The sequence below is a fragment of the Kwoniella mangroviensis genome (assembly GCF_000507465.2).
Source record: "Kwoniella mangroviensis CBS 8507 chromosome 1 map unlocalized Ctg01, whole genome shotgun sequence".
Lineage (NCBI taxonomy): Eukaryota > Fungi > Basidiomycota > Tremellomycetes > Tremellales > Cryptococcaceae > Kwoniella > Kwoniella mangrovensis.
This window is the reverse complement of record NW_027062533.1, coordinates 10,037,207-10,050,629: the sequence shown is the minus strand read 5'-3', so window position 1 is coordinate 10,050,629 and position 13,423 is coordinate 10,037,207. Positions and strand designations below refer to the sequence as shown.

Sequence of the window (13,423 nt, the reverse complement as noted above, 5' to 3'; positions counted from 1 at the left end):
AGACCACACTCGATCACCTAGAAGTGAGGAGCATTCAAGATGATACCCATCAAACAACCAGCAGCTACACCGGCGACCTGTCATTCAATAATGCATTGTTTAGCATTGGTCTGCCATTCCTTAGACTCAGGTGTGAAGTAGGATGACTTACAGGAACGGTAAGTACCCAACCTAGGAAGATCCATCCCAATGCTCTCCAATTGACACCTTTGACTGTACGTGATCAAAAGAATCGCGTCAGTTTTCTACTATGACGACAACCGAGGGACCTTTGTAAGGAGAAGAGAAAACGACTTACGACCTGAAGATAGAACTCCTACACCCATTGTAGCACCCGTAATACACATGGTGGTAGAAACGGGTATACCATACTGTGAAGCAAGTAAGACAGTGATGGCCGCTCCGAATTCCATTGAGAATCCTCGAGAAGGTGAATGCATGGTGAGCTTGTTACCCAATACAGCCATGATATTGTATCCGTATGTCGCTAGACCAATGACGATCAACGCTCCGCCAAATGCCAGGATCCAAGTTGGAGTGGGTGTATCTTTCGGTGTGACTTGGCCGTTGGACCATACGTAGTAAACTGACCAGAGCCAATCAGCGCAGAGTTCAAGAACATTTTACAAACTTTCGGGTTTCCAATGAAAAGTGTACGACGTACCAGCAGCGAATGGACCGATACTAGCAAAGGGAAGGTAACGACCTCAAAATGTCAATATCGGACCCTTACCTTGCGAAAGGAGTCACTCACGCATTAGCAACATCATTCGAACCATGGGCGAAAGAGTTAGTGCAAGCTGTCAAAACTTGTAAGAAAGAGTACAAATGTTCGGTCTATTCCCATAATGAGCTATGTATAAGTTATACGAGTTCTGATGGATGAGTGTACACACCTCGTTAGGATATTGAGAAGCTCTTTCATGCATCTCATGAATTCTATTGGCTTGCTTGGATCCATTACCAGCTTGCATGGCATGAATGTCGACTAAGATTCACATCCTGTCAGCCTTACATATTCTCAGGACGATTGACAGACGTTGACGTGACTAACCTGATGAACCGTGAAGAAGAATCTTGGGAATTTTATATCGAATGATAACCCAAAGGTTTCTAGGTAAGATCCATAATCCCTCAATCTCAGTTTTAGGATCTGTTTCGACTTCTTCCAATGGAACGGGTCTATGAGGTCTTATGGGAGATGATTGCGATTCTAGATCACCGCCCAATTCGGCGTTCTTGGCTCGGTTTGGTGAGCCTTCTTCATGAGGATGTTCACCTGTATTTTCAGCACACCCAGTATCAATATTTGATCAAAGTCACTTTTTATGCCCAGTGGATATGATGATAGAGGACAAGACAAGACTTACCATTGATAGGTAATGTAGAAGGATGAGCACCCTCCTCAAAGCCCTTCTTCTCATCATCTCTTCCTACTACTCTATAATCCGGTACATGTTGATGGGCATGTTCGAGTGATTCAGTCGGAGCAGGTCTTTTCCACAATAACGGTCCATAGAAGAAATGATACCATCTGATCGTATAATCCTTCTTAATCACTTTAGCGTGTACGTAAGGTAGCCAAAATAAGATCGATAATATGGCAATGACTAATCCCGTTAAAACGATAGCGAGGGCGACTGTCGTTTCAGATAATTTATCGAGTTTTAAGGATGGTGCTCCCTTGTAAACTATCACGTATCAGACAATTGAAATCATATGTCATCAGCTTGAATGCTTTCACGCAACCGAAAGGCGTATTCAACATCGCTGGACGATAAGATGACAAGGGAGAAACAACTCACCAATTGTCATAGTCAACACAGCAGCAACAGTGAAGAAATAGACAGGAGCAATCATCATTCCCGCTCTAATACTATTTTTCCTTTCCAATACAGCGTATTTCGTAATCAAATATACCACACCAGCAAAACCGGCTGAAATTGCAGGAGCGATGATGAAACCAGCGAAGATAGCTGCTATACCTTTAGAGTTGTTCCATCCCCATTGAACAGCATCTTTACCCTGTATAGCTACACCTACACCAGCGAGAGCACTGACGATGGAATAGGTCGTAGAGACCGGCCAAGAGTTTCGAGTGGCAATCGTCAACCAGGTCGCTGATGCCACCAATGCGCAAGTAAAACCTAACATTTCTACACCTGCATTAGATTGAAAGGCGGATAAGGAGATGATTCCGTTTTTGATTGTGCCTGCTGTTTTTGCGCCTACCAGGACTGCCCCTAGGAACTCCATCAGGGCTGCAGCGAGACATGCTTGACGGAGGGTGAGGGAACGCGATGATACGGATGTAGCGAACGAGTTGGCAACGCTGTCACATAAATTGAATCAAATCAATATACGTCACCATGCGTATGATGATTGTGAATTAGATTATTATTTCAGGTTATACGAGTGACGACTTACTCGTTCGCACCGATATTGAAAGTGTCCAATGCCGCGACTACCAGAACGAATAGTTGAGCACGAGTGTCTATCTATCCGTAAAGGAGATGAGCGTACTCACACAGAATCGCAATGGCAAATATATAATCGTATTGGTGCATGTACGGCATTTCGAAGTGTTGTGTTCTTCTCGGTGGTGAGTTTCAGTCGATCTCGGTTGCAAATTCCCTCCTCTTTTTTCTCTTGGAGACTAGGTGGGGCAGCAGGTATTCTCGACCAATCTCTGTGTCAATATCTGGTTGGACCAACCTGTAGAAGGATAGTCTAAGACACAGTTTTGTATTGAAGGGTGTGTGAACCGGCAAATCGTTGTTTCTTTTGATGTACATATATCATATATCAGTTATATATGTATCGAGCTGATCAGTCTGTACTCTTCCCTCGCTCAGTATCATTCATCTCCCACCTACTCCATCACCTATGAAAGAGGAACTCGGAAGATGAACGAGTTTCTTCATCATACGTGCCAAGATACATCATTGTCTAGAAGGTCTTCCTCCCCTAAAATACCTATGCATAATAGGTATATATGAACGATTCTGAAGAGTTCAGAAACGTTCTAATCGAAGAGGGAGATATGAATGGACAATCGATAAGAACGTTCATGGACTCGCAAGAGGTGCCAAGGAATGCCAAGATCACAGAAATCATCGAAATTCATCACCTCAATGGTCTGTGCCACTACAACCACCTACTAATGAAAATATCAACGAACAACGTGCAACTTTCATAAGATGGTGTTTATATGAGCATATGCATAGGAAGCATACGCTCTACCTCTGATGTGATCTCTCAAAGCATATATTACCCACGGATAAGCGTAGTGCAGTAATGAACGAGGGATGAAGAAAGCGATTTACCTCACCAGATCACTCGGATTCCAGCGGCCTGCTGGCCTAAGTTACTCTCAACGCTTCTACTGATGCCTCACCTTGGCCAAAGCCATCATGTATTTGATCCCACTTTGAACGTTTCAAAATCACTGATGTACAACGTGCTTAATATGGTTGGTGGTCGCACTACATATTCGTTCACCTGTAGAGCGAAGTGTAGATGAAGCCCAAAGGGGAACGTCGGGACATCTCAACTGATCATTTCTTGAAGCGTTATCAAGTCCGGGACGATGATCTGGGCGAGAAAGTAAAACACAGTACGGCGCTGAAAAACACTGGATGACTGAGTCATGATCACATAAAACAATCAGTGATTCTATATACATAAACACTACAAGCTGACATTAATAATCATGAACTTCACGTGAGATTCGAGAAATGATCGTATCCTTTCATAGCCAGTAGACCTAAGACTATTGAAAGACCCATTGCGATCAGCAGCCAAAAAAGGACTGTGGAAGATGAAAAATCATCAGCATTGTTGCTTCGGTCGTCCTTTCTTGTGTGAGCGATGGGACTGTTGAGGAACAGACAGACAAGATGAATGACCGGGTACTCACAGATAACCAGTCTTTTTAGGAATTGCCGTTTACTTGTCTTAGTTGCTAATTTCTCTTTAACCCGGACTATTTCAGAGGAAAGGTACATGTCCTGAAATAGAGGCATACTACCATGTCAGTAACGTCATCCCAGTCAATCATATGTGAGGTCTTGACTAGGTGTCTAGCAGGACCAAGGTGTACAAGTATACTCACCACTTCATCCGCCCACATTTCAATCCTTGTCAACGCATCTCCCCCCTCTCCATCCAATTCGCTTACCCTCTGTAATCTCATCATACCATGTTCATTCCCGTTCCCATTGATACCTCTCGAGAGACTGGATAGAGATGTATGATCAGAAGAAACTACATCGTTCCAAGGTGTTGTACGTTGCTTCATCAATTCGACATCTGTCGATCTGTCCGATACGATCTTATGTAAATGCTGTTGGAATGGTGGGATACGCGCAGATAATGTTTTTTGTAATGATGCTGTTATTGCCTACAAAGTAAAGAAACAAGTCCGTCAGTCACAAATGGTAATCGTAGTTCAAGTACATTGCTCACATACCTCGGCATCGTCATCTATCTTGTTCACTCTTTCAAAGACGTCTGGCATGTTGGTCATCACATGATGTTTGATCGTTGACTAGAATCACGATGCTCCTTATGTCAGCTAGAATGCAACCTCTATCTTATGAACGCGGATGGCCTGGACTGACCAGACTTGATCTTATCACTCTTTCATGTTCTTCACACACTGCTGTCAATCGGTCAATCTCTACTTGCAGTGGACTGCACATATCATCAGCACTTGATGAAACAAGACCCTATAGTTCTGGTTCAGACCCACTTTGCACTCCTCGAAGCCAGGGGTAAACTCCTTTTCCTCACCGGCGGTAGGAACCTAGGCTGGAAGCTCGATGCGGTGGTGTTACCATCGATGGAAGATGGTCTCCGCTGCTGATTTGCTACTGGCGGTGCAGTCTTGGGTGAAGGTGAAGTGGGTCGATAGGTGGGTTGAATAGGTACACTGAGCTGTCTCCTTGGATCGTTTGGCATCGTAGGTGGTCTGCTGCAAGTGAATCGAAGAAACAGAATACAACGATACTGCTTCAATGACCTTACGAGTAGGCGTAGGAGCGATCTGTCCACCACGTGTCGGGATGATTCCAATGGATCCATGACCAAGACCCGATCTGACGTCAGACCACTCCCCTACTCCCTAGGAAGGAATGTTTGACGATACTCGAGTAGGAGCAGCATACGACACCTGAACGAAAGAGAAGAGATACGATACTCGAGTACCTAGATCAGAGGCCAGATTAGAGTGCCGTAACAATCCACTGAGATATACTATATACCATACGAGTACATATCGTAATCAGACTCACATTCAGACACCGTCGTTGAATCGCTCTCACACCCACTCACACATCGTACATCACCTCGCTTGATTTCTATATACCCTTGGCAACTTGATCTTTTCTCAATATGCCTCCTACTCACATCAATGACGACGCTCAGTACGAAGCTATGGATCATCCTAAAGAAGATTGCGATGGTGCTGGTTCACCCATCAGGGGTATTCAGGTGGGTCATACTTTGCAGGCACCCAAAGACACCAGATCGCTGATGATAATGATTATATGCTCAACTCGCAGGACCATGCGTTGATTGGGAATTTAAGAGTGAGTTTAGCTAGTCTGGCCATGATACTACAAGATCAGTGCGGTACTGACCCAGTATATCTTAGACCGCTGCTCTTGTTAGTCTGGATGGATCCATAGAATCGATGTGTATTCCATATTTTGATTCCCCAAGGTATTTTACCGCTAGACTACAAATTTGATACCACGAGCGACATTACTGACAGCATGGCTGCATTGTAACAGTGTCTTCGCCAGATTGGTAGATGCCAACAAAGGTGGTCATTTCTCCATCACTCCGTAAGTGCATGTCTTACCAGACGAGTATCCTATTTAGCTGATTCTGGTACAATCTGATATTGACAGAACATGGCCTTTCAAACCGTAAGTCATCAGATCTCGGGCAAAGAGCAGTCGGCTGACCGAATCAAATATAAGTAAACAAGCATACGCCCCAAATTCCAATGTCCTGGTCACCAAGTTCCTCTCTGAGGAAGGTGTAGGAGTAATGACAGATCTACTTGTACCTAAAGGAGCGAACTTGACAGGATCACAAAGCAGATCTTTCTTACCTTGGTTGATCAGGAAAGTAGAAAGTATTAGGGGAAAGGTTCCCTTTAGAATGGAATGTGCTCCGGCTTTCAACTATTGCAGGGATAAACATACTACTGAGGTGGGTGAAATTTCAATCTTATATCCCTTACAGAACTCCTGGGGTCACCGTTAGGATGTTCAAAGAGCGGTCGGAGCTGTCGTCAACGACACTAATGCTCAAACTCTTTGAAAACGTTTAGCTCGTAGACGATGACTCTGTCCCATCAGAAACCGAGCACACCCACAAAGGTCTATTCACCTCTCCATCACTCACCCTGGATTTACGATACTTTACCAACTCGACTGATCAATGCGTTTCAGATCCTTCTATCAAACTTCAGGTAGAAGAGTTGAAAAATCGTGAATTGTTAGGTCCAGCTATTACCTCGAATTTCGAATTGGAAGAAGGACAATGTGTATATTTCGTATTGAGAGAATGTGGCGATTTCAGTTATACCAATGCTGAACATGAACGAATCGCCAATCCAAACCCTCAAAGAGCTCAGTCAGTGGGTATACCGTTGGAAACTATGTTATCGGCTGCTAGTAAATTACGACCAAAAGAAAATCCCATGTTGACACTTGTAGGTACTTCTCATATATCCGTTTCGAGCTGTCACTGATTGGCACCATACCATGTCATATGTAGTCTCTTCTCAAAGCGCTTATCAGGGACACAAACTCGTATTGGCAGAATTGGATCAATAGGAGTAAGTATAAAGGACGATGGAGAGAGGCTGTACATAGATCGGCCTTGGTCCTGTGAGTGACGAGCACCTCGTCGGTCGGACACCACTGATTACCATGCGGTTTGCGCTTCTCTTCAGCAAAATGTTGGTATTCGAAGAGACAGGAGCTATCGTGGCTGCTCCGACATTCTCATTACCCGAATTCTTGGGAGGTCAAAGGAACTGGTAAGTTCGCTCTTGCTTCAATTTGGAATCCTGTATGATACCCGCTTGCTGACCTGAGGGTGTTTCACAGGGATTATCGATTCACCTGGGTTAGAGATACCTCTTTCACACTGTATGCTTTGATTCGATTAGGATTCACTGAAGAGTGAGTAGCCATACTAGTAACCAGTAAACCATACATATCATGCCATTACTGATGGTGCAATCAATGTTTATATAGAGCCAACGCATACGTCGATTTCATCTTGGCCCGATTGAGGGACAGAAATTCTGATGGATCGTTGCAGATGTAAGTGGTCAATCATTGTGATTCGATCCAGCAGATGACACTGACCTCCGCTGATTAGTGTGTATACCATCCACGGGGGCAAAGTAAGTTTTTGTGAATGGTGGAAAGGATTTAGGCTTATGGAACACATATAGGATCTCGAAGAGATCGAGCTCGATCATCTGGAAGGACATAGGGGTTCTAAGCCCGTCAGAATTGGAAATGGTGCAGCCGATCATTTGCAGCTGGTGAGTTCCCATACCACATGAAGATCAACCGATGTACTTTGACTGACATCCATCTATGCGATCTAGGATATCTACGGTGAATTGATGGATTGTATATACCTGGCGCAAAAGTATAGTAAGCCATTAGTGAGTACCACATACAAAGCAGATCACTGGGAAGTGGGGCGAATCTTATGCTCCCTGTTTTTGTTGCTATAGAGCTGGGAGTCATGGGTCGCCATCCGTCAAGTGGTAGATTACGTCTGTACGCAAGTGGATGTTCCCGATCTATCCATCTGGTACGTCTTTCTTTCGATAATTACATCATACTGTAGAGAACGGATATTGAAGCTTTGGGGACGATAGGGAAGTAAGAGGGAAAACAAAGCATTTCCTCTACTCCAAAGTGATGTTATGGTAAGTACATAATCTCTTATGACGAAGAATGCTAATAGTCTTGGGTATCAGGGTTGCCATCGATCGAGGATTGAGGTTAGCGGAGAAACGATGTTTACCTTGTCCGAATAGATATAAATGGCTTGAAGCTAGGGATAAGATTTATGAGGATATTCAATCGAAAGGATGGAAGTGAGTCAGCTCCTCGCCTTGTTCTATCTTAAACTAGCAGTACTGTAGCTGATGAGTAACGTTCAGTGAGGAGAAAGGTTTCTTCAGTCAAAGTTACGAAGATAAAGATTCGCTTGATTCCGCTGTTTGTAAGTCGGCTTAGATCCATATGTACATGATGTCTGATGTAGGGATTTTGAATGCTAATATGGTTGAAAATTTGTTTAGTGATTATGCCACTTGTAAGTATGCCAGTAACGCTGTCAAGTGTTATCAGAAGGGGGCTGATGAGACCCGATGTTAGGTATTCTTCATGTCTGCGGCTGATCCAAGATTCACCAAGACATTGGACAACATCTTGAAGACGTAGGTCAAACAAGATCACTCTACACCACCGTTTATCAATTATTAGCTCTCACACGATCACGTCTAAATTTTCGGAATTCATCGTGCTAATCACACATCTACACTCAGGCCCGAGAAGGGAGGTCTGACAGCCAATAACTCTGTCTACCGATATAACGCCGCGATATCAGATGACGGTGTGGGTGGTGAAGAAGGTGCATTTTCATTATGTACTCTATGGTGTGTGGAGGCTTTGACCAGGGCTGGAGTATATCATAAACCATACTTGGAGAAAGCGTGAGTGGAGTTTATTCGTCTTTACATGCTCGAACTAGCTAATTGATTCACCGTACTGGATCATAGCGTCAACATGTTCATGGATTTTTTGGGATATGGGAACCACGTGGAATTATATTCTGAGGAAATTAGTCCAGGAGGTGAAGGATTAGGTGTAAGTGCACCATTTAATAACACATCACTTGTCTGGTTATGAACCAGATCATTGGCTGATTGTGTTATCGGTGTGATGCAGAACACTCCACAAGCGTTCTCCCACGTTACGTTGATATCGGCTGCTTTCAACCTGGATAGAGCGCTTAGTGGAGGTACGATGGCTTCGTAAAGCTAGGAGTATGCGTACATAAAATAGGAAAGAAGGACAAGCATGATAAAAGGCAAAGAAGTAAATTGAAAGAGTGTCGTGATAACTACAGTACCTATAATTATAGTTGAAAGGATTATATGTTATATGTTATTGACCCAATACAATCACCATGAAAAATCTCAAGAGTCTTTGACAATGTTGAAATATAAACAAAAGTGGGGAAGATGGAAGAAAAGATGATTGATCAATATCAACCGAGAACTGCCCAAACAGCAATATCTACCCTATCACTAATCGTATTTACAATGATGCGGTACATATAGAAGCTCTATCTTTCACCTTCGACGCTACATTGACTGATGTTCAAGAAGATGTCAACGTCGATGTCAATCAGAATCATACAGTTCCACCACGTTTCCCGATGAATCAACACCCAAGTCAATAAATCAATCAAACAACAATTCCGAGTTTCTAGGAACCATTCCATATTGACCTTCTTCCCAATCCACATCAAGTTTGTTGAAACAATTTAACTTGGTATTCCAAACATACTTCAATCTTCTTGATAATCTGTTTGCATGTTTCTGTTTCTTAGTAAGTTGGTGCTCGCGGTGTGTGTTCGTAGAAGAGATGTTGGAAGGTTCCGTCTGACCCTGCTGACCTTCACTGAGTAGCTGGCAAGTGTCACAGATCGCTTCCCCTTCCTCTTCTGGGATTGAACCTTCGATATCAAGTTCAATTTCGGAATCAGAAGAGTATGGTGATAATTCCGGTGATTTACTGGGAAGTTCGATTCCGGTGATTCCTTTGAAATCTTCAGGTATAACTTGGTGCAAATCGATCATATTTTTGACTTTATTCTCATAGTTCAGGACACTCGTGTTGAAAATGATTCTTTCTTCACGTCGAAAGTGTCCGAGATGACGATCATCAACAGTATCTCTAAACCAATCAATGTTCTTGTTTAAACCTTTATTCAGGTCCTTATTCATCATGTTGACTATACTCATATCACTATCGGAAATAGGAGAAGCAGTGATACTGAACCTCTCCAACGTTTTCAAACTTGGATAATACCTCGCTGTAGTGTATATCCTATATGGATTATTGCCTTTCTCAAGATGGGGTTGTGAAAATTTTTGATAGATGTTGTCAAGTTCGAGCTCTAGATCTTTCATATCATCGCCCCGAACAGGATCTTGATGGTGGTGGTGATTCTCTGAAGAAGTACCGAATGATTGTACCGATCTAACAGAATCCGATAGAGGAGATCCATCGTACATGACAACGGAAGATAATTCCGAATGTCCGTTGATAGATTGGATGAAATTAGTATGAGGATCGTAAGTGAATTGTTGGATCGTTAAATGAGAGCTGGACATTATCGAGATATCTTCTATATATGTAAATTATGGTATGATAGATGGACAGTACGCTGATGACCAAAATGCAGGCAGGAATGTTAGAATTCAAGTCAAGTCAGACCAAATCACCTTCGATTTGTGTTATATATACATATGTATTCATACATTTATGCAAAAATACCGACAGAGTAAGATCCGGTTCACCCTTACATCACCTTCCATAGACGCCTTTGGCTTCCAGAAGACTCACAAAAGAAGGTATGGGAAGAAAGGAAGGGATAGGGTAGGAAGAGGAAGTTGGTCCGAGAAGTTCGGCCTCGATAGCATGTAGAAATCTTCATCCTCTGGGCTGGTCAGCATATAGTAGAACTGCTGTGACTTGAAGGACGACTTGGTCAGGAAGATGAACCGGTTGGAAAGGTCCGAATAAAATATTTTATAAGTGGTGTACTCGGATCTTGTTCGGGTTTCGGCAAAAAGAGAAATCTGGTAAATTTGCCTTTTCCCTGTTTACCATATTAATTAGCCTTGTATAACGTATGCACCACTACTCAGAGTCGTGTTTTTAGATACTCAATTAGTTGATCTAGTTAGGTTGCGGTCGCTCACCATCAATCAAGTATGGTGTATACCTGCACTCGATGTGTTTCCCGCCTGCCTCCAGAGGGTACGAAAGTGGCATGTGAGACCTAACCTACCTCATTGTCGTCATATTCCGCTTTCATAGCCCAATTATCGCTGAGAGGATGAACGGACAAGAAGTACCTTAGACCCTGGATCTGAGCATCCCTTATGACCCTTTCCGAGGACTTCGCTCCCTCATGCCATGCGTTCGCTCTTGGACAGATGAGTAGATGGATACAGCCATAAACATCGTATATCACCAACTTTACGTAATATATACCCCATACAACGCGTTTTTGGTTCCTCCGAATGTTTAGCTTCGCTCAAGACGTGCAGACGTCTCTCTCTCTACCTGCACTCACTATATCCTCATCGATAATTCTCCACAGCATCTCAGCATTGAAATCTACCACTACGAGAACCAAAAGTGAGCGACGCAAGGCGGCTGCATCCAGGTTCGGATTCGAGAGCGAAGATAGGTCGAGTCCCGAAAGCTTACGTTGCTGTTTTGTCAACCTGTCGAAGTTGTTTGAAGTTGATGGAAACATAGCACTGCTTGTACAGTACAGTGAGTAGCCAGATTCAGCGACTACTGATGTCGTCTCTAGACATTTTCAAAAGACGAACAGCTGACCCATTCTCTTTTGCCAGACTTAGAGTTCCCTCTTCACACGACCCCCTTTATCCTCTTCCACCATGCCGTCCTCATTACCCAGAATGATCCTCTCCCCGATCCTTCGAATCCTTCGACTGTCCGTTCCCGTCTCAGGCTCGATTCCCAACTCTACCACACCCGCATCATTCTTGACTCCCATATACCTCGCCCTCATCGCTTCATTGCAGAGATTAGACCTCTCTCGTGATCCTAGGAAAACACTACACAAACTGTCCAAACACAAATTCACCATAATGAATACTCTCCCTCAACTATTCATGTTGGTCTGTGCCATCCATTCGTTATGGATAATGCACTCTTACATCCTCAAGCTGCTCATCCCGTTGGCGTATATAACGGCAGTGATCTTACCTATGACTGGACAGTTCGTTTGGCCAGCTACACCGGTATTCTGTTGGTTGTTACTTTTCTTCACTGCACGATATATATCATCAGCGTCCCGACCTACCATCCACGTCGCCCTCTTACCTGCATTGGAGAGTGTACTATACGGAGCGAATATATCGGATTTACAAACGAGATATACCAACCCCATTTTAGATGTAATTGCCTGGCTACCCTATGGAGTCATTCATTTCTCGATACCTTTCGTGGTAGCGTTGATTCTATGGATGTTCGGGCCAAGAGGTGCTGTTCAGTTTTGGGGATTGGCTTTTGGTTGGATGAATGTGTTGGGTGTTTTTACTCAGTTGGTATTTCCTGCTGCTGCGCCATGTAAGTGAAAAAATATTTTCGTTTTTGCCTACTTCTACCTAGCTACTCTCACATCATGATTCACTCTGCCGAGAATTCGTAACATCGCTGATCACTATTACCCCACAGGGTACGAAATTATCCACGGCCTCACACCCGCCGACTACTCCATGCCCGGCTCACCGGGTGGTCTACTTCGTATCGATCGAGTCTTCCATTCAAGTGGATATACCAATACGTTCGGTAATGCTCCATTGGTATTTGGTGCGGTACCTTCTCTCCACTCAGGATGCGCAGTGATGGAAGCCCTTTTCTTATCGCACTTCTTCCCAAGATTCAAACCTTTCTATTGGGGATATGTAGGTGTATTATGGTGGGCGACAATGTACCTCTCTCATCATTATTTGATTGACGTAACTGCTGGAGCATGTTTGTCTATATTGGTATTTTACCTTACCATGCCTCTTGGATTTAAAGATGTAGATCAAATAAATTGGACAAGTAACGAAAATGTACAAGGGTATGAGATGATCAATCAAGGTGGACCTCAAAGAGTGAAAGAGGAATTAGATCTAGATGAGGAAATTAGGAAATTGGAAGAATCAATTGACATGGATGAAGATGATATAGCAAGAAACGATGAAGAATCGAAAGTACGTGGGGTAGAAAATGATACTACCTTCCCAGGCAGATTGACAGAGGAACCCGCTGCGAGTGGAAGTGGAAGTGGAAGTGGAACAAAGGATAATGCGGGTCAAGAGAAACCGAAGATCAAAAAGAAACGATCAGTCAGCTGGGGAGAAACGAAAGTATTGGGTGAATCTGCAGGTGGAGATATAAGTGATCAATTAGGAGAGAATGCGAAGACAGAGTCGGTTTGATCATGGTCATGATCAATATATGGACTTTTGGTGATTCGGTATCGGTATATAGATAAATATAGCAAAGCGTAGAGAAATAATCCTATATGACACGATATGGTATGATCTGATGTGAAG

General features: G+C 43.4%; 5 protein-coding genes across 5 annotated transcripts; 2 read left to right on the top strand and 3 right to left on the bottom strand.

The window, feature by feature from the left end:
- Nucleotides 1-17: 17 nt before the first annotated feature.
- Nucleotides 18-2,576, bottom strand: I203_103810 (uncharacterized protein; the record flags this gene model as incomplete). Its single annotated transcript, XM_019147395.1, has 11 exons — nt 18-77; nt 152-213; nt 299-586; nt 665-684; nt 755-837; nt 897-988; nt 1,055-1,279; nt 1,371-1,691; nt 1,806-2,332; nt 2,428-2,464; nt 2,528-2,576. The coding sequence occupies 11 exons, from the start codon at nt 2,574-2,576 to the stop codon at nt 18-20; spliced, it is 1,764 nt and encodes a 587-aa protein (XP_019003060.1).
- Nucleotides 2,577-3,719: 1,143 nt separating this feature from the next.
- On the bottom strand, nt 3,720-4,962 carry I203_103809 (uncharacterized protein; the record flags this gene model as incomplete). Its single annotated transcript, XM_019147396.1, has 6 exons — nt 3,720-3,772; nt 3,920-4,010; nt 4,115-4,402; nt 4,472-4,549; nt 4,623-4,695; nt 4,754-4,962. 6 exons carry the CDS (start codon nt 4,960-4,962, stop codon nt 3,720-3,722), a joined length of 792 nt encoding a protein of 263 aa, XP_019003061.1.
- A 432-nt stretch (nt 4,963-5,394) lies between these two features.
- Nucleotides 5,395-9,086, top strand: I203_103808 (uncharacterized protein; the record flags this gene model as incomplete). The annotated part of the gene is made up of 23 exons (XM_019147397.1): nt 5,395-5,493; nt 5,565-5,591; nt 5,657-5,724; nt 5,796-5,849; nt 5,916-5,933; nt 5,988-6,222; nt 6,344-6,727; nt 6,793-6,905; nt 6,971-7,057; nt 7,128-7,202; nt 7,278-7,346; nt 7,405-7,429; nt 7,481-7,573; nt 7,640-7,699; nt 7,772-7,851; nt 7,919-7,969; nt 8,021-8,140; nt 8,207-8,268; nt 8,348-8,361; nt 8,424-8,485; nt 8,594-8,761; nt 8,828-8,915; nt 8,997-9,086. 23 exons carry the CDS (start codon nt 5,395-5,397, stop codon nt 9,084-9,086), a joined length of 2,142 nt encoding a protein of 713 aa, XP_019003062.1.
- A 428-nt stretch (nt 9,087-9,514) lies between these two features.
- Nucleotides 9,515-10,450, bottom strand: I203_103807 (uncharacterized protein; the record flags this gene model as incomplete). The annotated part of the gene is made up of 1 exon (XM_019147398.1): nt 9,515-10,450. The coding sequence occupies one exon, from the start codon at nt 10,448-10,450 to the stop codon at nt 9,515-9,517; it is 936 nt and encodes a 311-aa protein (XP_019003063.1).
- Nucleotides 10,451-11,752: 1,302 nt separating this feature from the next.
- I203_103806 (uncharacterized protein) lies at nt 11,753-13,306 on the top strand (the record flags this gene model as incomplete). Its single annotated transcript, XM_019147399.1, has 2 exons — nt 11,753-12,446; nt 12,555-13,306. The coding sequence occupies 2 exons, from the start codon at nt 11,753-11,755 to the stop codon at nt 13,304-13,306; spliced, it is 1,446 nt and encodes a 481-aa protein (XP_019003064.1).
- Between the last annotated feature and the right edge of the window lie 117 nt (nt 13,307-13,423).